General features: G+C 41.4%; 1 protein-coding gene across 6 annotated transcripts; it reads right to left on the bottom strand.

The window, feature by feature from the left end:
* Positions 1-5,566: 5,566 nt before the first annotated feature.
* LOC135324252 (Krueppel-like factor 4) lies at positions 5,567-24,090 on the bottom strand. Of its 6 annotated transcripts, XM_064500129.1 has the most exons (5): positions 23,876-23,925; positions 23,289-23,397; positions 21,379-22,294; positions 21,118-21,282; positions 13,359-19,592 (listed from the first exon to the last, which is right to left on the bottom strand). In XM_064500129.1, the coding sequence occupies exons 2-5, from the start codon at positions 23,373-23,375 to the stop codon at positions 19,417-19,419; spliced, it is 1,344 nt and encodes a 447-aa protein (XP_064356199.1). In that variant the 5' UTR covers positions 23,376-23,397; positions 23,876-23,925; the 3' UTR covers positions 13,359-19,416. The 6 variants fall into 6 exon arrangements, with proteins under 6 accessions (XP_064356198.1, XP_064356199.1, XP_064356200.1 ...); XM_064500128.1 differs by lacking the exons at positions 13,359-19,592; positions 23,876-23,925 and adding an exon at positions 5,567-6,202 and having other exon boundaries at positions 23,289-23,561; XM_064500130.1 differs by having other exon boundaries at positions 21,118-22,294; positions 23,876-24,090.
* Between the last annotated feature and the right edge of the window lie 215 nt (positions 24,091-24,305).

The raw sequence follows: 24,305 nt of genomic DNA, 5'->3' as shown, positions 1-24,305 counted from the left end.
ATAAATGCTCCATATTGACCATCGTATGCCTTGTGTTTGTGTATCCGTCCCTGCCGGGAGTCCAGGCGGTGCCCCCGCCTCACCCTTACAGCTCATAAGATAATTTGGGTTGGAAGGGACCTCGGGAGGTGTCTAGTCCAACCTTCCACTCAAAGCAGGGTCAGCTATGAGGTCAGACCAGGTTGCTCAGGACTTTATTCAGTTGGATCTCTTTGGGTAACCTGTTCCAATGCTTGACTGTCCTCACAGTGAAAAAGATTTTTCCTTATATTCAGTCCAAGCCTTTTTTGTTTCAATTTATGCCAGTTGTCTCTTGTCCTCCCACCATGCACCACTGTGAAGAGCTTGGCTTTGTCTTCTTGATGAACTGTATTGGAAGGCTGCTATGAGGTGTCCCCCCCCCCCAAAGCTTTCTCTTCTCCAGCCTGAAAAAGCCCAGTTCTCTCAGCCTCTCCTCATAGGGCAAGTGTTCCAGCCCCTGACCATCTTGGGGGCCCTCTGCTGAACTTACTCCAGTTTGTCAATGTATTTCTTGGATACAAGATAATTGTGGGAGACAGTGTCAAAAGCTTTGCTGAAGTCATAGTAAATGACATCCGCTGCTCTCCCCTCATCCACAAATCCTGTGTTTTATCATAGAAGGCAAGGTTGGTCAGGCAGGATTTATCCTTTGTCAATCCATATGGACTGTTCTCAATCACCTTCCTCTTTCATGTGCCCAAGAATGTGTTCCAAGAGGACTCGGTCCATGTTCTTTTCTGGGACTGAAGTGAGGCTGACTGGCCTGTAGTTCCCTGGATCATCCTTCTTGCCTTTTTTGAAGATGGGGGCAACATCTGCCTTTCTCCAGTCATCAGGGACCTCCCCTGTTCTCCGTGACCTTTCAAATATGATAGAGAGCAGCCTTACTATAACATCAGCCAGTTCTTTCAGCACCCCCAGGTAAAACCTGTCAGCTCCCATGGATTTGTATGGGTCAATTTCTCCTAAGTAACCCCTGACTTGAGCCTCATCTGCTGCTGGTAGTTCCTCTCCTCCTTGAACCCTTTCACTAAGCACAGAGGCCTGGGAGACCTTGTTGGTGAAGACTGAGGCAAAGAAAGCATTGAGTATTTCAGCCTAATGTGTATCCACTTTTGTTAAATCTAATGTCACTAAATAATGAATAGGTGGACAGAACACGAAAGTTAATGTTTACAATCAGTTATGCAAAGAGGAATCTGTTTTGCTGAAGTGAGACTGCTATTGGAGTATTTTAGCTTAGATGTTTTATGACTGGATCCAGAGATTCTATGGAAAGCTCAGTCAAGTAGATGTGGACCTGTCAAACTGAATTTGTGCATTTGCAATGTCTTAGACCGTGAGCCAAGTAACTTCTCCAAACTGAAAGCTTAATAAAAAACAAAAAACACCCCCCACAAAAACACCTCTAAATTGGATTTGATAGTGCATTTGAATCCAGAAAGAGATGTCAATGACAGCCCCCCCCCCCCAATTGTTGGCATGGGGCTGGCTAAAGCTACCTTGTTTTAGGGGGGAAAAAATATATATGGTGATTTAATGCACTGGGTCTTTTGATCTCAGCTCTTGCAGCTAGACTTAGAAACGACCACTCTACATCCAGCTGTAAGTATCAATAAATATTTACAACTTCATCAATCTGTTTTTTTGTGAAGTGAAACATCTTTGTCTCTGTCTCTCTCTGGTAGAGGTCACTCAGCTAACACAGTTATGTTACTGTGCATCTGACTGTCTAAAGCTACGGGAGTCACTGAACTGCATGTGTGCAGATCTTGCAGTCATTTCATTAGCTCGGCCTTCTCCATAGCATTCTCGTTCCTTCAGAGGGCGCTACAGTACAGATTTTGAAGGCACAGGAATAAATTATTCACTGTATTTGTTTCCACTTACTTCTTATTTATTTATTTAATTACATGTATAGTTCAGTTGGGGAAACAAGTAAACTTTGGAGGGCTGCACTAGTATGTATTTCTCCCCTGCTGAGATTATCTGGAGAGAGGCACTATTTGGAAGGGGAAAGGTGTTTACCAAAGACTCAGCATAGATAACAGAGGACTTCCAAATCAAGGTACCTATCACTATAACTTTACAACTTGGCAAAGCTGCTCATAGTAACTAACAGCTGTCACTTTGGGGGAGGGTGGGTGTGAGCAAAATCGACTGGGAAATGTAAAGGGGGGAGGGACATCCTAGTTCTGCTCCCACCCAGACCAGCCTCACTTTCATTTGAAATAAATTTCTGTTGTCAGTCTGCAATCAGTTTTCTGTACAGGTCTGTATAAATATAGCACTGCTTACACCAGTGAGCTCAGCTTCCTCTGTTCCCAAATACATTCATGCAGACACACATAGAAACATTTCCACAATAACAAGCATCTGAATGCCTTGATTTTTGGATTTCCATTTGAGGTAACTGAAACTAAAAGACATGTAGAAGAGAAATAAGTCCTTCAAGCTATCTCAGACTGGGCAACCACAACCAGAGGTATCATTAGCTATTTTGAAAACCCTGCACCTGTGATGAGTTGAAAGTTGGCTTCCAATTTGCCAGCCTGGATGATGTTTCCATTGCGAATTGTCCACCATTAAAGTATGCCAGTAAGTGGAACAACAATCTAAGGACTTAAGCAAAGCAAGCTTTGTGAGGAATGGTGATATTTTATTAGTAGGTATCCACTTGTGATATTAACAAAAGAAGACAAAAATAATACATTCATCTGGAAAGCAAGTTGTTAAAGTCTAAGATATGCTGGATATAGTCTGTTCACCAGCTCAGCTGTTGATTCAGACTCGAAAACAAACCAAAGCAAAACCCTGTGATAAGGGTTTTCAAGAAAACATTGAAAGTATTGTGAGCTACATTCCCAGAGTCTTAGTAAAAGATGGATAAAGTGGTTCCAAAAATATGCGACACCACCATACCTAAACCCTAGCTCATTCCTAGCATGAAAATATTCAGTTAAAATGAAGTGTTTTCAAAGGCTTTGAAATGTTTGGTGATTATTTATATGCCAGCGGTGTCTTTGAACCCAAACAAGACCAAAGCCCCACTGTCCATGTACAGTTTTTATCAGCTAAGCAGTGGGGACTAGAGTTTCAAAAAAGTTCTACATCTTTCAGAACTAGGCTGCTTGTTGCAGTGGCTTAAGATGGATTTAGGAGACTGTCCTTAGACACTGACTGATATTTTTAACACCCTCCCCCCCTTTTTTAAAAATATGTTTCCTCTTATGTTAAATGGGCTTTAAAACCCCCCAATCCAGCCTGGAGAGGAAGGCCAAATAATAGCCATGGGACTGCCTCTGAGAACCTCTATGTGAGCCCTGACAATCTTTGCAAAACTGCTAAGATTCTGATGTTGTTACAACCCAGAAGACAGCTTGGGGAGCCTGGTGTCATTTTGACAGATATTTGGAGTCTTTCTACCTCAAAGAAGAGCCCAGGATACTGGAAGTGTAAAGATAGATTATGCCATTTTTAACTTCATCTCCTGTTGGGCTGTAAGATCTCTGATCAATTTCTAAAAAATGAACTCTCACTGCCTCACTGAAAAGGCCCCACAAGGGCTCAAGGAAGAGAACTATCAATAGTGGAGGAGGATCGAGTCAGGTCTCTCTTAAGAAATCTTGCCCCATACAAGTCTATGGGACCAAATGGGTTGCATCCAAGGGTGCTGTGGGAGCTGGCTGATGTCATTACAAGGTCACTCTCTATCATCTTTGAAAGGTCATGAAAAATCAGGGGAGGTCCCCAATGACTGGAGAAAGGCAAATGTTGCACCCATCTTCAGAAAGGGCAAGAAGGACAATCTGGGAAACTACAGGCCAGTCAGTCTCACTTTGGTCCCTGGGAGAATGGAGCAAGTCCTCTTGGGAGTCATGTCTGGGCATATGAAGGTGAATGGGAATAGCCAGCATAGATAAACCAAAGGTAAATCATTGAGGCGGATCATGCTTATCAACCTGATTGCTTTCTATAATGAAATGTCTAGTTCTGTGAATGAAGGGAGAGCAGTGGCTGTTGTTTCCCTTAAGTTTATCAAGGCTTTTGGCACGGTCTCCTGCAGGTATCATACTTTTAGGATGTTATGATCTGGATGGATGAAATACTGGCCATGAATAATCACATTTTTACACTTCACTAGCACAACTATGTATAACTGGGGTTTGGGGTTATTTTTGCTTGCATGGCTGAATATTGGCCAATGAAATTTCAAATTGCATACCTAGATAAGACAGTGCTAATGGCAAGTTGCTGATTTCGGGGGGGGGGGGGGGGAGGGGTGTTGCATGAGGTTTTATGTTTTGTTTTTTTTTCTTTTCTTTTTTTTTTGTTTTTTGCATGCCAACATGCCATTCCAAATTGGCCCTCTTCATGGATGGCTGGATATACCATCTATGAAGAATCAGAAATCTGACTGGCTGTTTTATTGCCCCACAGCCAGAAATATCATGCTTTTAAAATCTTTGCATATCAGAAGTGATTTACTGCTCTGACTTCTTCCATGAAGATCACCCTCAAACCACATTAAACAGTCAATACATGGGGTAATTTTGTACTGGTTCCCAGAAGTTTTGCAAACAGAGAAAAAGTAAAATATATTAACTAATTAGATTCAGTTTACCCCTTTGGCTCCAATATGGGGGTCAAGATTATATTGCCACAAGTATTTAGCTTACTAGTCATGATTCAGTTTGCTGACTGTTGCCATATTACCAGAACAAATTTGTTCTAATGACTAGAAAACCATTAATAACCATTTTATCAGCCAAATGTCTAAAAACCTCACTTGCTGTTCTAATGCAAGTCCCTAACGTTTTGGGGGGGGGGGGGGGGTTTGCTAAATTGAATTGCCTATTTGCTTTCTGCTTTCCCTATGGGTTTTTTTTTTAACTTCTTCAGAAAAGCTAAACAGACTGCTTAGAGTATTTAATGCTGAAATGAAAAACCTAGTATGGAGGGTAAGTAGTTTGCTAAATGTACTAGAGGAGCTCAGTAATGCTTGTAGGTTAATGTTGGCTGTATGTGTCAGGCCAGAGCTGTGCATACCTACTTTAGACTTAAGTAACCAAAGTTTCACTTAGACCTTCTTATAACCTGAATTTCTGAAACAATAACCAAAAAGATGGCAGCTCAGAAGCCAATGTATGCATGGCTCAGCCATGCTGCCAGTGGTGCAGCAACCCTCGGGAGAAGAGAAGGTCTGGCATCTGAAGAAGGGAAGCCTTTCAGCTGTCAGACTTTGATCCACCTGTGTTCATATAAGCATAAGCAGGCCTTACAGTGTCACATGTGCCTAGCTGAAGGTCTTGTAAACATCACCAGTGATGCAAACAGCCTAGAGTGTCAGTGAGAACCAGACTCTATTTTCATTTCCAACAGTTCTCAACTTGAAAGACAATGTAATAAGAAACATCCTGAAACAGATGATAGTTAAAAGTTCTCTTCCTGATGCATGAAAAGTCAATTAGTATGTTACTAAATACATGCTGGGAGACATTGTAATAGGAACAATCAAATCATTTTAATAGCCAAATATGCTTTTATGCCATAGTTGTTTACCTCACAGTTTATTTATCTCTGTGATATGTATGCAAATGTCAAAATGTATTTCTTGTTAGATCTACCCCCCCCCAAACTATCAGATGGTTCTTTTTTGTACCTGTCAAAGGTTGTAGAAACTTACAATTGTAAGTTACAAAATGCAGTTCGTTCTTTGCCAACAGGAATATCCTGCTAGTGGAGTTTTCTAAGGTGCCAGTTATGTGAATGTTGCCACAACAGACCATTTCATGGTTAAACTAAGAGGTATTTCTAGTAACGTAGCCCCTTAACACTACTGCTAGAAATGTAACAATTTGTCTAATGCTGCATTGTGATTTTGTTTTCTTTATTAGTATCGGGTGCAAATGATTAATTCCCAGTTATGCACTGGCAGTATGGAAAGCCTCTCAGTGCAAGCCACATGGTGAAGTGCAATATCATCCAAGTGTAAATGAATGCAGCCAAATGTGAGGTCTCTGACAAACTTGATTTCAGCTTCTGAGCCAGAATTTTGCAGGAAAATATACAGGTCTTGATCCTTTAATATGTTGTCCCACACCAAACAGATTTCAGTCTAAGCATGCAAAGCAGGTGGGAATAGGGAAGTGATTCTTGTTCCTCTTCCAGAAGTAGGAACCTGAAACACAGAGAAATTCTGGTGCTAATTCAGCAAGGTGCTTAAGACCATATTTAATTTTTAAGCTCTGAAATGTATGGGTGTAATCTAGCTCCACTAAATCAAAGGCAAAACTCACATGAAGTAGGGTTTTACCTCCTCTGACTATGAAGTGCTTTGGGAGGGAACTAGCTTGCCTAAGGTCACATTTGAAAGTCTGGCAGAACTGGAAATTGACTCCAGAACTCTGGAGTTGCAAAGTAATACCTTAACCTGCTTTTAACTGACTGCACACTTCCTTGAAAAACATCATTAGATATATATAGAAACCCCAGACATGCTTGAATGACTGACTACAAGCCTGACATTCATTTCAGCAATTTCTGGAGGGTAAGATGAAAATACAACTTTTACTTCATCTTTCAAGTAATATTTAAAGAAATGTAAACAAGAGAACCTGAATGCAAGTACATGAGAAATAGTGTTACATGAAATACATTATAGAGTCTCTAATATATCTTACGTATCAAAGAAGTGTTCAGCTAAAAGATATATTCATATAGGTAGCCTGTTCCTGTACTAGGGCCTGCTCCCTGGGTTTTAAAAGCAGAAGGGTACCACTGTGCTTGGCTAGCGTGACCTGCATAGGAATGTCCAGGGATTTTCCCCAGCACCTGCTGCATCATGCATCTAGTCCAGTGCATTTTATTTACTCAGACTAATCTGACCTAAAATAGTGGGGCCACCCTAAACTCTGACAAAGAACATAAATAGACTTCAGTGGCTGGTGCTGGTTGTGGCTGCTCTGACAAAGGTAAAGATGTAGATCCTTATAAAATAGTTCAGCAAGGTCACCTTAACTTTCACTATTCAGTGTTGCTAGTTGTTAGGTTACTGAATAGTTTGGCTGCAGTGCTCAGGTACCTAAAGGAGAGCTGAGTGGTGATGAGACTCTGACACTGAGTTGGCCAAACAGGAACTCCTTAGCAAGAGTTCAATGAACAAAACAAAACAACCTGACCCAAATGTTCATAAGCCTTCATAAAGCCTGTCCACAGGGATGACAATACAGCAGGCATTTAAGGCCCATTGGGTTAACTGGATCAGTGCATAAATGTCAAAGTCACCCACATGACCCTGCTGTCATGCAGATGACTGGTGATGGCTGTGTTTTGCCCTGTAGACCTAAGCCAGAAACTACAAAACTGCTTAAAACTCCTTGAGTCCAATGTTAGCTAGAATATTATTTTTGAGGTGCTGACTCTTGTTATCCTCAGTCCCTCCCTGTTTTTTTTTATTTTGGTCTAAGAAAGTAAGTGGTAAATGCTCCCCACACTGATTTGTACGGTATGTGCACAGTCAAATTCTCTTTGAACCAGCAGTCCTCATGGGGGCACTGGAAAACAATCAGTGGCTTCACAAGCAGATCTGCTCCTCTTGGACTGCTGAGGCTTAACTGTTTAGCTCATACATGCTCTGCCTGATTGTCATTTACATTTTGGTTGTGTTATCTTACTTTTTCAGCAGAAAGAGACTTTATGGTGAAATCTGCACCTACTGTAAACTTCACTTACGCTGCTGGAATATTTCATATGCCTTCTAAGCCAAATGTGAATGCAAAGGGTTGTCTAATATGCTAATGCTTGCTAAAAAGCTTTCATCCAGTCTCCATGTTTCAGTAAGTAGTACCTCATGTTAATACCCTCTTTCATGTTCTACTAGCAATATTTTATGTTGTTATCCTTATACAAAACACTAGCATTAAAAGGAAGGCAAAAAAAAAAAAAAAACCCAAACCCAAACATCTGAAACATGATCATTCTCAGCATTCAACTAGTATTGATTATTCAGTCCTGGCAATCAACATACTGTTTTTCCCACCCGTCAGAAGAGCAATAGCTCTTTTTCATTTGTTGCTGGAACTTAAACTGGGCCAAATTCTGCACACAAGGCCTTTAGAAACCAGGGAGGGCTGTGTCTCTTTAGAGCCTGACTCAGCCAGGTAATGGAAACATGTGAGCAGTCCCTGAGGCATGATGACCAAACCCTGGGTTACATACATGCCTGCCAAAAACAGAAATACAAGGAAGAACACAAATACAGCTGAAGGTTTTCAGAAGTGACTAATGATTTTATATGCTTGATAACTGAAGGTGCTTCAAAGTATGTATGGTTACAAGGGTCGCTGATTACTGTCTCTGAAAAACTGAACCCTCTTTATGACGCTATTTTCAAGTGTTTATGCACTGCAGTATTGCTTCTTTCTGAAATGCAAGTAACAAACTGCTCCTGAAAAGGGGAGGACTAGATTAATTTCCTTCAACAAGAACATGTAACATGTTTATCTTGGCTTAAATCAGTCCTGGTAAAGGAATCAGAGCATGAAACTTCCTTTAATTTTCTGTTGAAGTGGTATACCAGAGCCTGGTAACCTATTACCTCATAGGGTAGAGACTCTCTCTTTTCAGTAGTGAAATCTAAGAGACTGGTTCTTATTTCTAGACATGATTTCCAGTTCGTCTGGGTGTGAACAAAGGCACCTAGGCATTGTCTTGCCAGCTCATGCCATTGGTCCTGTAGCCCATCTCTGTCAGGGACCATCCACAGGATTGTCCACCTCAGCTAGTGCACACCAAACTAGCCATTGAGTTCCCCAATGACAGTTGGAGCAAACCTGTAGTTCATCCATCAACTTGTTCTCACAGACCACCTTCAAATCACCTCATGCAGAACAGCAGCAACCACTGTACTATATATACTGAGAACATTTCACTTTGAGCTGCATTACAAAGAGAAGGATACACACAAAGGGGAAGTGACCAGCCCCATCTCATGCAACAGGCTTCCCAGAAAGCCTCAGCACCACTCAGGCAACTTGCTGCTTCTCCTACAGACTCCAAGGAACAAGGATTTCACCCTGAGAAGTTCTGCCTTTTATGTTCAGTGGGAACACAAGCAGCCCCTCTTCTCCCCACTCTCCCCCAAAACCCTGGGCTGAAAGGACGTGCCAGTTTTTCCAGGACCCTCTGTACTGTTTAGAACCAGCAACATGAAATATGGTGTCTCTTACCTCACACAAGCAATAGATCCCGAAGTTCTGAAGAGGAAAATTTTGTCTGAATAAAGTCCACAAGATGCAGCCTAGAAATATCTATGGGCCATGCGTTCTGTGCATTGGGTTTCACACAAACCACAAGAAAAACAAGTTATCCACTTTAAAATAGTTTCATGAGGACCTCATACTTCCCCATTTTGCATGTGTGTGTGTGTGTGTGCGTGTGTGTGTGCGCACACACGCATGCATGCACATGTGTTAGCACCCTTTCAGCCTACTGCTATTTGGACAGGTGAAGAAGGCAGAGGCATGCTTCAGGGTCCCAAGTTAAGTGACAAATCCTGAAAGTGTGCCCCCACACACAAACCATGAGTCAGAACACTATGGGCCTGCACACATGAGGGTATGCAGGAGTGTAAGGATACAGCCTTACAAGATTGTATTTTCTCTCTCAAATGTATGTGGAAAGATATGGCACTGGAAAGAATCAGCACTGGTCAATTGCAGGGCACAAAATCCCTTCCAAAAGGAGAGCTTAAGGTTGGGTTCCCCTCCCCCCCCCCCATAAGTATTTTGTATAGATTTAACTACATGATACAAGAAAGGAAAAGAGACTTGGCCAGATATGAGAGTGATGAGTGCCATAGAAATGCCTATAAATAAATAAAATCACAGAGCAATACCAGAACTTCTTTAATGGAGGAAAGGGAAAAAAACACCCCTGCCTGGAGTTTTCTTCACAGTCTGTCATTTTAAAGAAACAAAAGCTCACCACAGACTCTTTTAGACACTGGGACCCTTAGACCCTAATGCTTCTTCATACTTGTTCCTTCTGTTCTCAAGAATCACAAGATGGACACAACTTCATTCACATTCTCTAGGCTCTCCTTCCTGCTAATGTTGTGGCTCCTCAGCACCTGAGAACTGATTTGTGCATATTAATAAGGATCTGGAGCCCTGAAAACCTCATGAAATTTTATACCATTTGAATTTTGGAGAAAAATGTGAGCTTCCACACACATTCTGAGTTTGAAATCCTGTCCACATTATGCATTTTCTTAACTGTAACAATAAATAGGACAAAGCCCTTGAGAGGCACAAATGGTGTTGCATAATCTGTTTTTCCATTGCATTCAATAGATATTGAGAGCACCCACCAAGTTGCTCAATTAAGCCCCCTTGCCACCTGATTTCTGATTCCTCCTGGCATGTTTTCAATCCTTTCACCTCCACTCCTCAGGCCAGAAATGCATTTTGTCATTTCACTTAACCCACAGGACTCTAAGGGCTAGATCTTTGTGAACAACACTCAGTCATGAAGCAAGAGCTTTGCTCCCCAAATAAGACTATCACCTTGGCTTCACCACACTACTGCAAATTCCCTTGCTCTAGACCAGCAAGGGTAAATAATGTCATCCCAAAGCAGAGAGAGAGAGAAGAAAGCTGGAACAGCAGCAGCAGACCCAGTGTACTTCAAGAAATTATCATTTGCTCTGCTCTGATTCAAAACAGCTCTGGTTTCAATTCATTTATATATGAAAGGGGAGGAAATCAGAACAGCTATTGTTCTATTATTCCCTCTAGCATTTCTGAGCCATTTTGACTGTCTGCAAATTTTCTTCCTACCAGCCTCTTTCCTGTTTTCACATCCCTCACATAGAACCTTTGCAGGCAGCAACAGAATGCACCCAGAGCTCTGAGTGCCTCCAGACACAAGCATCTTGTGGAGTGCTCACTGTTAGTCTTGCCTTGGAAAAGAGAAACAGCAGCCCTGGTGCAACATCACTGCATTCATCCTGGGAGGTTTGTCTTTCTGCTGTCATTTCAGCTTCCAAGAGTCAGTGCCAAAGAACAGACAGTGAAAGAAGTCTGGGCAATCTGTAAAGTGACTTCCCTGGCCTAGAGAAAATTTATCAAGCTATATATATGATTCACACCTGGAGACAGAGAGCTTTCTTTTCTGTCTTACACTGCTGTTCTCGGTGATTTGCATCCATGGACAGTCAATATTTATTTAAATGACTAACTGACAGAAAAGTAAATGTAAACTCTGGTATTTTATGTTTAGTACAGGATAAAATGCTGGGCAAAGCCAGTCAGAGAAAACATCTGACATATCCACTAGTTTGGGCAGTACTTAAATTGTTCCTCTGGTCTGTATTTGCCCATACCTCACTCCTCCAGCACCTCTTTACCTCATTCACACGTAGCTTCCAGTTTTGGACCCTGAAGAGCTGGATCTTAAACTTCTTCAAAGTGCTATCTATTTTTACAGTGATTTGGATTTGCTTATGTGGTTCATTTGCTTAGCTCCACCAAATCAGCATAAATTCTAACCTCATCTCATCAAGGGGATTTACCTGTAACTGTCAGAATTTGGTTTGCTAATGAAGTAGTCAAATTCCCAGACAGCTAAGATTCAGCTTAATTGCTTCTTAGAAAGCTAATTCTTTCATCTAGAATGAATTTCAGTACTCCTCCACACAAAGGGACACTACTGGTTTTTGTTTCTTGCTCTTCAAAACCTGGAACACAACAGGGAGGGAAAGGCACAGAAAGAAAAGTTTTTGAAAGCATGATCAAAAAAGAAGAGGTTGGAGTTAACCTTCAAAAGGTTAGATTACAATTGGTAAATGTTACTATGGTCAGTTTCCCTTTTCATGTTACAATAAATGAAAGCAAATATGCAACCCAACAAATATTAACAAATCCTTAATAATAAACGTACAAATAAATAATGAGTAATTCAAATGCATGCAGATGTTTGGGTGTGTGTGTGTGTGGGGGGGGGGAGAATGATTTAACCAAGAGTGTTGCATCCAGCAAAAGTTCATGAACCCAAAGGGAAAAATCATATTTTGTAGAATTCTATTTTAATTGTGACCCCTCCCCCAAATATGAAGAATCACACATTTTAAAATAGAAACCATTGGTAGATGAGGGCTTTTCAGATGTTGTCATTATTAAAAAAAGAAATTAAGATAAAACATCTTTTAAGCTTCTTCTAAAATGCCATGTTATGCCAAATTCTCTTGCTATTCTTCCTGTGTAAAGCAGACGTGATGAACTCACCATACATGCATATGCAAAAAGCTTATATTTACTCTCTCTTCCCAAATTTATTAAAAAAAATACAACTGAAGTTGAATCATTCCAAACAACAAAAACAAGGATGATTTAGAAAAGGCACTCAGTTTCTTTCTCTCCCCCTCTCTCATAGAAGAAACAAGGAAACTGGAGGAATCTGGAAGGTGCCAATCTCAGAAACTAAATACTCCCCCACCCTTTTTTTTAAGCTAGCACATAATTAGCTGTGAACCTCCTTGCCACAAGTCTCTCTCTGAAGCCAGATGTTCAGTAAGACTCCAAAGAAGAGCAATGATTTATTGGATAACTAGAATACGAAGAATTGTAACAGTAAGTAGCATAATAGTCTCCAAAATAAGAAAATATGTACATAGAAGAGGTGGCTGAACATAACACAAGCAGTTACTAGGGAGACAGGAAGGCTGAAAACAGTGCAATGTTTTTTGCTTTTAACTGGAAAACTTGATGATATTTTGTAATACAATCTGTTGCACAGCCAACACAGCCATCCCTTGTCAGACAGGGGGAACCCCTCTTGCTGAAATACTGTGATGCAGGAACTGAGAAAGGACAGACAAATCCAACACACCCCAGTACAAAGAAATTCAGCCTTTTGGTTAGCAAAAAGGATTATTGACTCAGTATGTCTGAAGCCTAAACACAGAATAAAACCTTGTCCAGAGCTTAAAAAGTAAATTCCATCATACTTCTGTTATCACTGTGAACATTGCTACTAGTAGCTTATCAATGTATTAATGTACAGTATTCATTTGATTGGAAAATATGAACATGATGATTGAATCTAAGTCCAGAGGAGATTATGTTAGACGATTCAAGCTGGACACTGGACAGCTGATCCCCTCCATAATGTCCTCTCAGAGGCCCAATGCACAAATTAAATAATGTAGCTTTTGAGAAACTGTTTGTTACACTGTTACACTCAAAATCTTGTTTATGGGCAAAGAGGAAGCACACCTTTTTTTTTTTTTTATATATATATATATATATATATATATATATATGTAAAGCCAAAAATTTATTGTTAGTATAATGGAAATATTAACAGTAATTCAAGAATCATCATTAGTGTAGATTTATTTATTACAGAAAAACAAAGAATAATGCAGTTAGAATACTTATATACAGAAAAAGTCTCAATAATAGTAATAATACAATTAAAACTGTAATACACGCTTCTTAGTTTCTATTCCTTCTCTTGGAGTTATGCTCACCCTTCCATTGCTCCTCAGGGTCTTAAAGTCAGTAGCTTCGGACTGCTGGAGAGGATAACACCGTGAGTCATCACGGATAAGGATGTAAGGATAACACTGCTGGAGTTCAGAATCTAGAGTCCTTTGTTGGCAGGAATGGGATGTTGATGTTACTGGTTTCTTGTTCCTCTCTAGGATCCACTCAGGGTCATTTATATATGTTTGCTAACATGCTTCTACACCTTTCTCTTTCTTCATTGGTCTACAGCTCCATGTTACATCTGAATTTACTATATATGGTGCCCTTTACACATGTTAGATGCTATTTCTTTGTTCTCTTTGTTGCCTCTAAAACCAGTTTTGTTCAGCTCCAGGTCTGCATTTTTGTTAACTGACCATTAGTGAGTTGTTCATAGCCATGGGGTCTCCAGTGCCAAGCCTGTGCCCCATCTCTTATCATCCCATGCCTGTACTCCTGTATGCCGCATCCTGTGTCTCCCTTTCTCAAGGCCTCTGCTATCATACCAGGCCTGTATTTCTCTACGCTACATCACTGTGTTAGAGTCATAAATATCTCATTCTACCTAGAACAACTGCTCATTACTGCTGTCTATATAAAACTATGTCTGTACCACACAAAGATAAACAAAAGAAAAACAAAGTAGCCATAGACACCTGGCCAATTGGAGAAATTGCTGTCACAGCTAAACCGAGTAAAACAAAGCTGCAGGCAGGTCGAGAAAACTTCAGACAGAGCAGGCCCGACAAGCCTCAGTCCTGAGGCCTTGCAAACTCAGTGCAAAGCTTATGGCCTATTACTAGCAATGACAATACCATACTACAGGGCTACATGGTTACAATACAGACAGTGATTTGAGCAAAGCCGTCTGCAATATTTCTATGTGGTAGAAAACATATAGTGGTCACAGTAAAGCCAGTGGCAAAAGCCTAGGAAGATAAGATTTTCTATTTGGCAACCTGATTCCAAGGCCAAGAAAATTAGTCTTCCCATGGCTTTCTATGGGTGCAAAAGCAGAGCCTACTTGAAGCTCTATGCCTGCTGACAGTAAAGGCAATAGCAACACTGCACTGACTTCAAAATGTACAGAAGTAGACATCAAACAACACTGAGGGAATTTGAGTAAATAAACCTGCATTCTGGTGGTGCATCATTACCTGTCAGACCATTTCTAATCACTGTGGCAACAGGGAAACCATTCTGAACAATTGCCCAATATATGTTGCTATAATTAAGGGGCTTCAACCAACCAGTACAGAGAAGCTGTATCATTTTGTTGAATAAGTCTGAAACTTTAATAGTAGAGAATTTGGATAGCAAGATTTAAACAAGCCTTAGCTTGTGCTCAATAAACAAGCCTGCTGTACCCAAAGCAAAACCATGCAAAACTTTTTCAAGTTGCAGCAAGATGGCTGAGGCACATGATTACTCTTCTCAGAAGCTGATGCAAGCTTCTAAGTGAAAGGAGCTTGGCATTTTCCCTGTAAGTGTTTATTAATAAACATGTCACAATGCCAACTTTGAGCTGGCCAGGTTCATATTAAGATCACCATCTCTGTTGTGGAAGGTGTCACAGATTCAAGAGCCTGGAGAGCATCACCAAAGGGAAATGGTCTAGCTGTCAGATACCTCTTGTGACCAGCTGCTAAGGCCATTTATCTTCTGTAATGCTTACAGCATGCATACTCTAAATATAGAGGAAATTAAATAAAATAAGCCATTTTTTTCCTCCTGTCTTTCACACAATTAAGGTTCCAACCCTGAGGGCGCACAGGTAAGCCTCTAAAGGTTAAAAGGAGTCTAATAGATACCTATCTGCAGCCAGGGTGGAGAACAAGGCTGCTGAGACATCACCACCCACTTCCATGCCTCAAATAAGACTTCTGCACTTGGTGACAAGGCCCTCAGCTGTAATGAAAACATTTACCCTTGTAAGTCACCACAGGAGCAAATGGCAGACAGAATGAGAGTCATCTTTCTGTACTGAAGACAGGGAAATGCGGGTTACCCCATGGCTCAAAGCCAATGTGATCTCAATTAAGTTTTGGTGAATGACAGGCATTCCCCTCTTTTATAGATGTGTTCATCTCCTTGGTCTCCAAAGCTGTATCCACTGAGACTACACACAGCTAATCAGTCTGTGGAGGTGTCCTGGCAGGTACAAGTCAACATGTGGTATTATTGTTGTTCCTGTTCCTCTGTGCAAGTTTTGCACACCACACCTTACCTTAGGTTTACTTCCTCAGACTAAAACTCCTGCCATATCCAGACCTTTGCAAGACTTCCACAGCATTAACAGTGCCTTTACAAGCAGTACAAGTTTGCAGTATGTTCCCATTCTCCTGCTGCTTGAAACCAAACAATCCAGTCATAAATAGGAAGAAGGAAACCCCAGGAAAGAATACAGTATACAACTGGTTGTTCATTTTAGCATCTTAATTTGGAGCTTGCACTCAAGCACCATTAAAGTGTTTGCCAGGGACTTCAATGGGGCAGGTTAGCTCTAATACCTAGCACACTCCCATAGGAAACCTGTGTAAACTAATTCAGATGAACCATTAGCACTTGGGATGATTAACCACAGGAGTCTGATCTCCCCTTATTAAAGAGAAGGGGGGGCAGATGAGATTCACTGATTAGTATCAGCTTAATATAAATCCCTGCAAGATTGACAATTGACTTCAGCAGCATTTGGTAACCTCTATGGGGAAAGAGCAATGTGAAAGTATGACTTCATGCAACAAGAGAAAACTGAAGGTATTTGTACCAATTTACAAGCAACAAATGAGTTTGAAGTCTACAAACTTCCAGACAAGTGCAAAGAAGTGCTGCTGTCTTGAGAAATTTTTTTTTATTCCAAAGCCACTTTTGAATACTTGGCACTTTGCAGGCAGGCATGTGCCATCTTGTTTTAAACAGCTTCATCTTCCCACACTAAACATGCCTGGGAGAGATTTGGGCTAGGGGTGAACAGGATTAAAGATAGCTGCAATTTGACAGCAGAAATCATTCTCTGCCTCAGGGGCTTTTCCTTCAGTAGCCAGAACTACCTCAAAACACTTCTGGAGGTGTTATACATGAGAGAGGCCACTTTTAAGAAGCTCAAATATAGTTTTTTTAGATACCCAAGCCTGAGAAAAGTAACATGCACATATAGCTTTAGTAATGTTAAACAAATCTTGTTTTTCAAGATACACTTACAAGACTGTTTTGTGTTTTGCATATATTACAAAATACACTTATGATAGCAGACATTGTTCTACAGCATCCATTTATGTTCTTGCACTTAACTATAACTCCAGGACAAAAGACATAATGGAACAAGTGGCTATCACAACATGCTTTTTCTAGCTCTACCTGCATATCAAAGTACAACTAGTATAACTGCTTGTCTTAGTATTTCCCCAGAGAACTCCTTAACAACAAGGACGGCTTCTCACAGACTGAACTCTGTACACCAAAAATTGAGTGTTGGCTCCTGCCCCAAAACATATAGGCAATAGCATTTTGGAAATGGTTAAAAGGACAACAGGTTTTTTTTGTTTTTAATACTTAGCTGCAATTATGTTTATTTAACTCTTGAAAAAAGTCATATACGAGGAGACCATTGTTAGGATCAGAAGAAAAAAAGGAATTATTTTCAAATAGGAAAAGAGAACAAAGCCATATCTCAGGAATGCTATTTTTTTAATGCAACTATAAACCTTGGGTTGATAAAAGCATCAGAAGGAACCTGAAGCTGGTTTTAAAAGATATGTATTTCCAAATGCTAGAGTGTCTTTATAAAAATGCTTAAGACTTTGTAACAACAATGCTCTTGAAATGCAGAAGAAAAAATGACTTCTCAAATAGCATTCTTCAGATTTCAATATAGATGGCTGCTTTAAGATGTAAACCTTGAGGAGATTTAAAGAGGTTCTGAATAGCAGTCATAGATATAGATAAGCAGACATGTAACATACATGTTCAGGTACATACCTACATGACAGTTGCAATTTTGACCTTGGATATCTCCTCCAGGAAAATAGCTCAGAGGCAAAGCAACAAGAAAGGTCAAAAATGACCATTTTAATTTTGAAGTTTTAACTTGAGAAAACCAATAAAGAGTGACTTGATTTCAATTTCAATAAGCACTAGCACTGTAATAATCTCATAGTTACGTTTTTGTAAAGAATCTAAAGCAATGAAGCCCTTAAGCACAACTGCAATAAAAGTAACTATCTCACACATGCAGTGGGTTTGTTCCATTTACTTCCAATAAAGTATTTACAATGACACATCTTGAACATACAACTACTTAATTTGTAGATTCTCTACATGACTAATGTTAACAAGTTATGAATGCATAACTGGGCTTCTTGTAGATGACTCAGGCTCAGCTCCTACTGAACTTTTTTGCCTCTTCAGAGATTGCACTCAATTACCAATACACATCAAACTTCAAATTAAACAATACTTCATGCAGCGTACTGTCAGAGCACTTTATGCATATACTCAAAATGTATTACTTACTTCTAGTCTAAGATATTTAGATATTTTTTCAGTTGCATAAACGTGATATAAATATACCACCTTACCTGGGCAACTGAAGAGAATGAAGCTAAAAATCATTCATCCCAAAAAGATCACTTCAGAAAGATATCCAGTTTCTAGCCTTAGTTTAATTTTTAACACATCAGACCTTATATATTAAAGGGCTACAATTCCTCTGAGAAATAATGCAAATTGAGTTGACTTAAAAATGGCTAATCACAGTTTCATGATGCAGACAATGTGATATTTGATATTTGGAGCAAAGTTTTCAGTACACTTTTTCCTTAAGAGGCTTTACGGCAGCGCTAGAAATACGACCCTAATCTTTCAGTCTTGGGTCTACATGCTTTTCCTTGTGAAACTGAGCCACTAATGAATATTTAAAAATAAGGTTTCTTTGGACATATACATGCATAGAAGTAGAAAAGCCATTCAGATAAAACTTTAGGTTTATTTAAGACTTATTTTCAACTTGACTATGCAAAATACAGACTCCAACAAAGTGTTCATTTTTACTTTTTAGTCTACAAATATACAAAATAGAAGTTTGCTTAAATTTATATTACATATTTATTATGTAAAAACTATATAGAAAACATTTGTTCTGCTTAAGGCACATTTGGGAATAAACCAAACTATTGCACATTGAAACCACAGTGCATTAGACTGTCTGCATAAACTTATTTTCTTTAAAACAAATAAACCAGGTTTATTTACCTGATTTAAGTCATAACTACAGATCAGAAGATAAAAATATTGTCAGATATGCAGCAGCTTGAGAACTTTGGCTTCCTGTTTCTGTACTTCTAGAACCAACAGTCATTAAGCACCATGAAATAGACTTTTAAAACTAATTCTATACCTGAATTTTTCCTCCTCTTTATATAGTAATGGATTTTGGAAGGAAGAACAAACAAAAATGAAAAAGATTAAATTTATATCTAATTTTGGACTGAAAGAAAATTTAAGGTAATGTCATCTCCCTGTATTATCTCCTCAGCCTTCCACCTGTACACAGTCTATTTAACCCTGACATCAGTAACTTCCAGTCACTCCTGGGCATTTTTTTAGTCCAAAAATAATTCAAGTTAGATTTAAAAATGGGGTGATAGAAGATCCAGTCACTGACCCTAATTTTTAATTCTTATTAAAATGAGAAAAGTTTCAATATTTGGAAGCAACTATCTCTATTTTCAGTCTTCGGAAGACTTCACCATGATTCTTTGTAGTGCTTTAATTGGGTTGCCCCCCATATTTCTTGTGAAAAACTGTCCTTGTGCTTTAAATACTGAATCTCTTATAGCGGTTTGAGAAAGAGCCACTGCTTTAATTAGAAGTGCCTCTTCATATGTAAGGCAAGGTGGTCTGATCTGGAAAACGCTCTGTCACACCGCTGGCACTGGAAAGGGCGGTGGCCAGTGTGTTTTCTATAGTGACGAGTAAGCTCATCAGACCGGGCAAATTTCCATCCACAGCCTTCCCAGTCACAGTGATAAGGTTTCTCACCTTAAAAAAAAAAAGATTCCAATTTGATATTTGTGGATATGTAGATGCTTTTGTTCCATTTCACTTCTAATACCTTGCATACATTTAGTAATAGACAGAGAAAAGGGTAGTAGAAAATACAATGAAAATCTTCAAGTTAAACAACTAAGAAGAAATTAACAGTTGGAATAAGACAGTCTTTGCAAGATAACATTACAGGTATTATAATACATCACTGTTACTGAAATCTTACGCAAAATGCTAGTTTCCACTGTTTGTCTTGTACACATGACTTCAGAATGCAGGGTCCAGATAATAATAGCATGTATATTTTCCTGGCTAAAGTTATACAACCAAATATCAATCAGGAACAGCTCAGTAAATATAATGGATTTAGAAAATTGTAGGTTTCAAGAATGAAAAAATTAATTGGAAACTGTTTTCATTAGCTCAACTTGATTAAATTAAGACCTCAATCTTACTGTCTTCACTAAAGCAAAACTATTATTGACTGCAAGACAAGTTTCCCTAACAATTATAAAATCCCAGTACTAAACATGCTGGAGATGGTACTGACCTTTCTGCCCGTCCAGAGTTGAACTATTAACTGGACCAATTTTGCTCCCACTGGGATTAGCTAGAGACATAGCCTAAACATTTCTCCCTCCCCTCCTATCTCCTCTTCAAGCAAAAGTTTTGATTTGAAGTCTCCAGGTTTAGTCAATGCCAGCACTGGTGAAATTATATCACATACCTATTTTCACAAGCTCAGTTATTAACCTTGCTGCTGAATATTATATTGTAAAGTCTGAATCTAGGCTCAAATATACACTTTAGCATACTTCATCTAAATTCTAACAGTATCTGATGAACTTGTAAACTCAATTTCTTCTGGTACTAAGCAGATTTGTTCCTCTAAGTAGGCTACACACCATATCAATGCCATGGATACAACTGAAAGCTCAACTAGCAAGGGGGGGCCCTAATGCTGTTTTGCAGAGATGTCAAGACTTCAGTGAATTATAGCTAAGGCCATGTCAGTTACAAGATTTCTTGTACTAGAACAAGCCAAGAGAGGGGAAAGTGCTTAACCAAGAGCAAAATAAAATCTGAGAAAAGCGCAGATCTCCCTAGAAGTGGGACAATACTATCTAAATCAACAAATCCTAGTTAATTTCCGACTACCTGCCAATTAATTAGATGCAAAGCAAGAGGAGAGGCAAACAAATCTTGCATTTGCAAGAAAACCCACCCTCTCCCACATCTAAGTCTTTCTGAACCATGAAGTAACACTAAGAGCCAATAGGTAAAGTCAGGAATTGCACATGCCTTAATGTAGCCAGGAAAAAGTGAAATTATGTTTGCGTGGAAAAAAAAACCCAAAAAAACAGCAGAGAAACATTGGGACTTGCTGCTTTTGGTCCTCCTGTATTTCCCCTGCCCCTTTTTGTTGCCTGAGCAGCATGCATCCCATCCTTGCCTATGCCTGGGCATCCCACAAATGCTGACTTGTCATGCTAATACAGCTACCCAGACTTGGTCTTACCTGTGTGGGTTCTCAGATGTGCCTTGAGATGAGAGCTCTTGGTGTAGGTTTTGCCACACCCTGCATAGTCACAAGTGTGCGTAGCAGTCCTTTTCCTAGGCCACAACCGACGTCCTCTCTTGTGCTTGGTTTCCACTGGCAGACAGCTCCCTGGTGGCATCAGCTCTAAAGGTGAAGAGGGTGGAATCAGTATCATCACCTCTCGTACCAAATGAGGTACCTTTACAGGCTGTCTGTAAAGATTTAGATAGTTAAACTGACCTTGATACTGGACTGTGCTGGGTGGCAATTGCTCAGGCAGGAAAGGAGGGTAGCCAGGGGCTGGATGGTACCCTGGCTGCAGTGGCAATGGTGGGTGGTTTAGCCCTTGCGTAGAAGAGTGTGTGTCTTGGCTATTCAGCATCTCTTCCAGTGCCAAGGAGGGGGTAGTCCTGGTAGGCAGTGGGTGGCCCAGTGAGAAATCATGCTGCGGGACACACTGATTGTTGGCATGCAGTGAGGCAATAGTGCAAGGAGGGGCTGCTTCCTGCTTGATTTTGGGGCACATCCTGGGCAAAGGACTGTAAGGGGCCACCAGGCTGTCCGTGCAAGGTGGTGGGGGAGCAGCTGCCATGGTGTGGTTGCTCTTGGTGCTAACAGTGATGTTGTTATAGTTGCCCATGGCTTTCACAACAAACTTTCCATGCAGGTTGCTCAAGGGCAGCGGCTGTTGCTGCTGCATGTACACCAGGTCTAAATCTGGCCTCATGAGCTCAGCTATAAATCCACCCAAGGGGGACGCATCAGTGATGTCAGCCAGGTTGAAGGGGGCAGCGGGAGCCCCATCCTGGCTGCCGCTGTACAGGAGACCGCTAGGCTCCGCCCAGGGCTGTGGGTAGGTGAAGTTGCAGGTGGTAATGGTGGGCACTGCAGGGCAGGTGCTGGCTGGGCTAGAGGAGGAGGGAGAGGTGGAGGAAGAAGAGGCAGCAGCAGGCTCCTGGTGTATGAGGGATTTGGAGAGGATAAAGTCAAAGTCCAGCAGCTCATTGAACTCCTCAGTGTCCTGGCAGGACATGAGCACGGCAGGGCTGGTGCTGCTGCTTGCCTGGCTCTCCAGCTCTGATGGTGGCACATCATAGGGCTGCCCTGCCAGCGCCGGTGGAAACCGCTTCAGTTGGGACAGCTCCTCCCACCACCTCTGCAGGGAAATGGGCACTGGTCACACACTGGGTCTCTGCAGCAAAGCCACTCGCTCCCTGCCCCCCCCCCCCCCAAGTCCCTCGACAGGGCTCCTGCTCCCTACTTTTCCGCTAGGGGCACCATCCTGTGGGCATGGATGGGAAGGGGGAGAAGGGACCCCTCTCGTCCCTCCATGCAATCTTGGCATTGCCTCGCAGATCGGTTTGAAAAGAGCCCCTTTGCTTCCCTCCCCCCCAGCTACCCTCAATGTTGGGGTGGGTGGAAGGGAATGAAGCTCCCTGGCTGCACACCAAATGCAGCAACATGGACAAACCATCAGAGGCAGAGAAATAGATGTTCTTATTTTTTAAGAGGGACTCCCTATTGCCATCTCCACCTACAATGTGTCACCATGCTAGACCTCGTACAATGGAGAGGTGCTACCTGGCGTACATACTGGGAAACCACTTTGCATTGGCAGATACTTACTTCTCTACCTTCCTCACATAGTTTAAAAGAAGCAACTAGAAACTGAAGTGACTCCCTAGAGCTCCTCCAAGGCTTTGCCATCCCACCCCACCTGGGTGCAGGGTATTTGTTCAGCTTTTCACAGGCAGTGATTGCAGCCTGGATCCACATTAACCCCCTCCCTTTATTTTATTTTAACAAGGGAAAGTGCTGTGGCCTGGAGAGAGATCGCCTTTGGAGAGTGGCAAAATCATTCCCCTCTCACGCGCACAGTAGCGCCTTCTAAATCAGAGCCCAAAGGAGTGATGTGAAACTGAGCATAGAACTGGAACCAACAAAGTCCTGGTGCCGATCCCCACCTTGACAGTTGCTGGCCCATTGGATTCCCATTAAACAAACCCAGCCCTGCCGCTGTGGGATGACAACCCCCCTCCCTCCCCATTGTAAGGGAGGCAATTGATTACATTGCTCTCTTAGCAGTTCAAGAACTGAAGTGGAGAGATGTAGAGATAAAGAAGGGAAAGAGAAGTAGAAAGGATACTCACGTTGCTGGTACCTGCTTGCCTGAGAGCTTTCTCCCTGCCTGCTGTGAAGGCAGAGATAGAGGGGAGAACCGTGCCGCTGAGAGCCATATCAAACTCACTGGGTGGCTGCCTGCAGACACAAGGGAGACCAGGGGGCGGGGGACACGACAAAGGAATAAGTTGCAGCTCGAACACTCTGATCCTCCTCGATCCGGGCAAATCCCCCAACATCCACTATGGCAAGGAACAGCCAACTCCATTGTGATAAAAAAATAAAAATAGTCAAACAAAAACAGCACACGCACCTCATTAATATGGCAAGGGCTCCTCTTACTCTGCACGTCTGGCAGAAGGTGCAACAGAAGCAATCGAAATTGGAATGAAAGTTATACAAGTATGCACGGGGGGGGGGGGGGGAATGCAGCAAACCTCCCCCCCCCAACCCAAAGAATAGAAAAAATGCAACAAAACTAAAAATTACTATTGGATTCCTTTAATCAAAAAGAAAATTCAACAACCGTGGGTGTTTGCCAGGATCGGTGCAGGTGACTGGACTGCTCTCCTCACCTTCCCTCACTTTTCTTACCAAAAAAGTCCTTTTTTATTACCTTTTTTTAAAGGAAAAAAAGAAAGAAATTGTGTTTCGGCTCCTTCTGTCCCGGAGCAAACAAGTCCGGGTGTCTCCGGTGCTAATAGCTGTACCAATCCCTCTGTGATACAACAGCAGCAGCAAGCAGCAGCAAGCAGCCGCCGCCGCCGCCTGGCAACGAGGCAGGGGCAGCAACAGCTGCTGGGCAAAGGCAAGAAGGGGGAGCGGCACAAGTCGATTCCCGGGAATTCACTTTTCGCGTCGCTGCCATAGGGGAAGTTGCTGCGAGAAACTGAACAGGGGAAACAGGAAGAAAGAATGGAGTAGGGAGGAAGGTAAATCTGCTGCTGCTGCTGCCACCGCCGCTGACGTTCGCAACGTTGCTGCAACGAGCATTCTCGCAGGCGAGCCGGACTGGCTGACGCTCACATACCGTAAGAACACCACAC

Source organism: Dromaius novaehollandiae, chromosome W (assembly GCF_036370855.1).
Source record: "Dromaius novaehollandiae isolate bDroNov1 chromosome W, bDroNov1.hap1, whole genome shotgun sequence".
Classification (NCBI taxonomy): domain Eukaryota; kingdom Metazoa; phylum Chordata; class Aves; order Casuariiformes; family Dromaiidae; genus Dromaius; species Dromaius novaehollandiae.
Note: the sequence above shows the minus strand (reverse complement) of the source record. Positions and strands in the feature narration are given on the sequence as shown.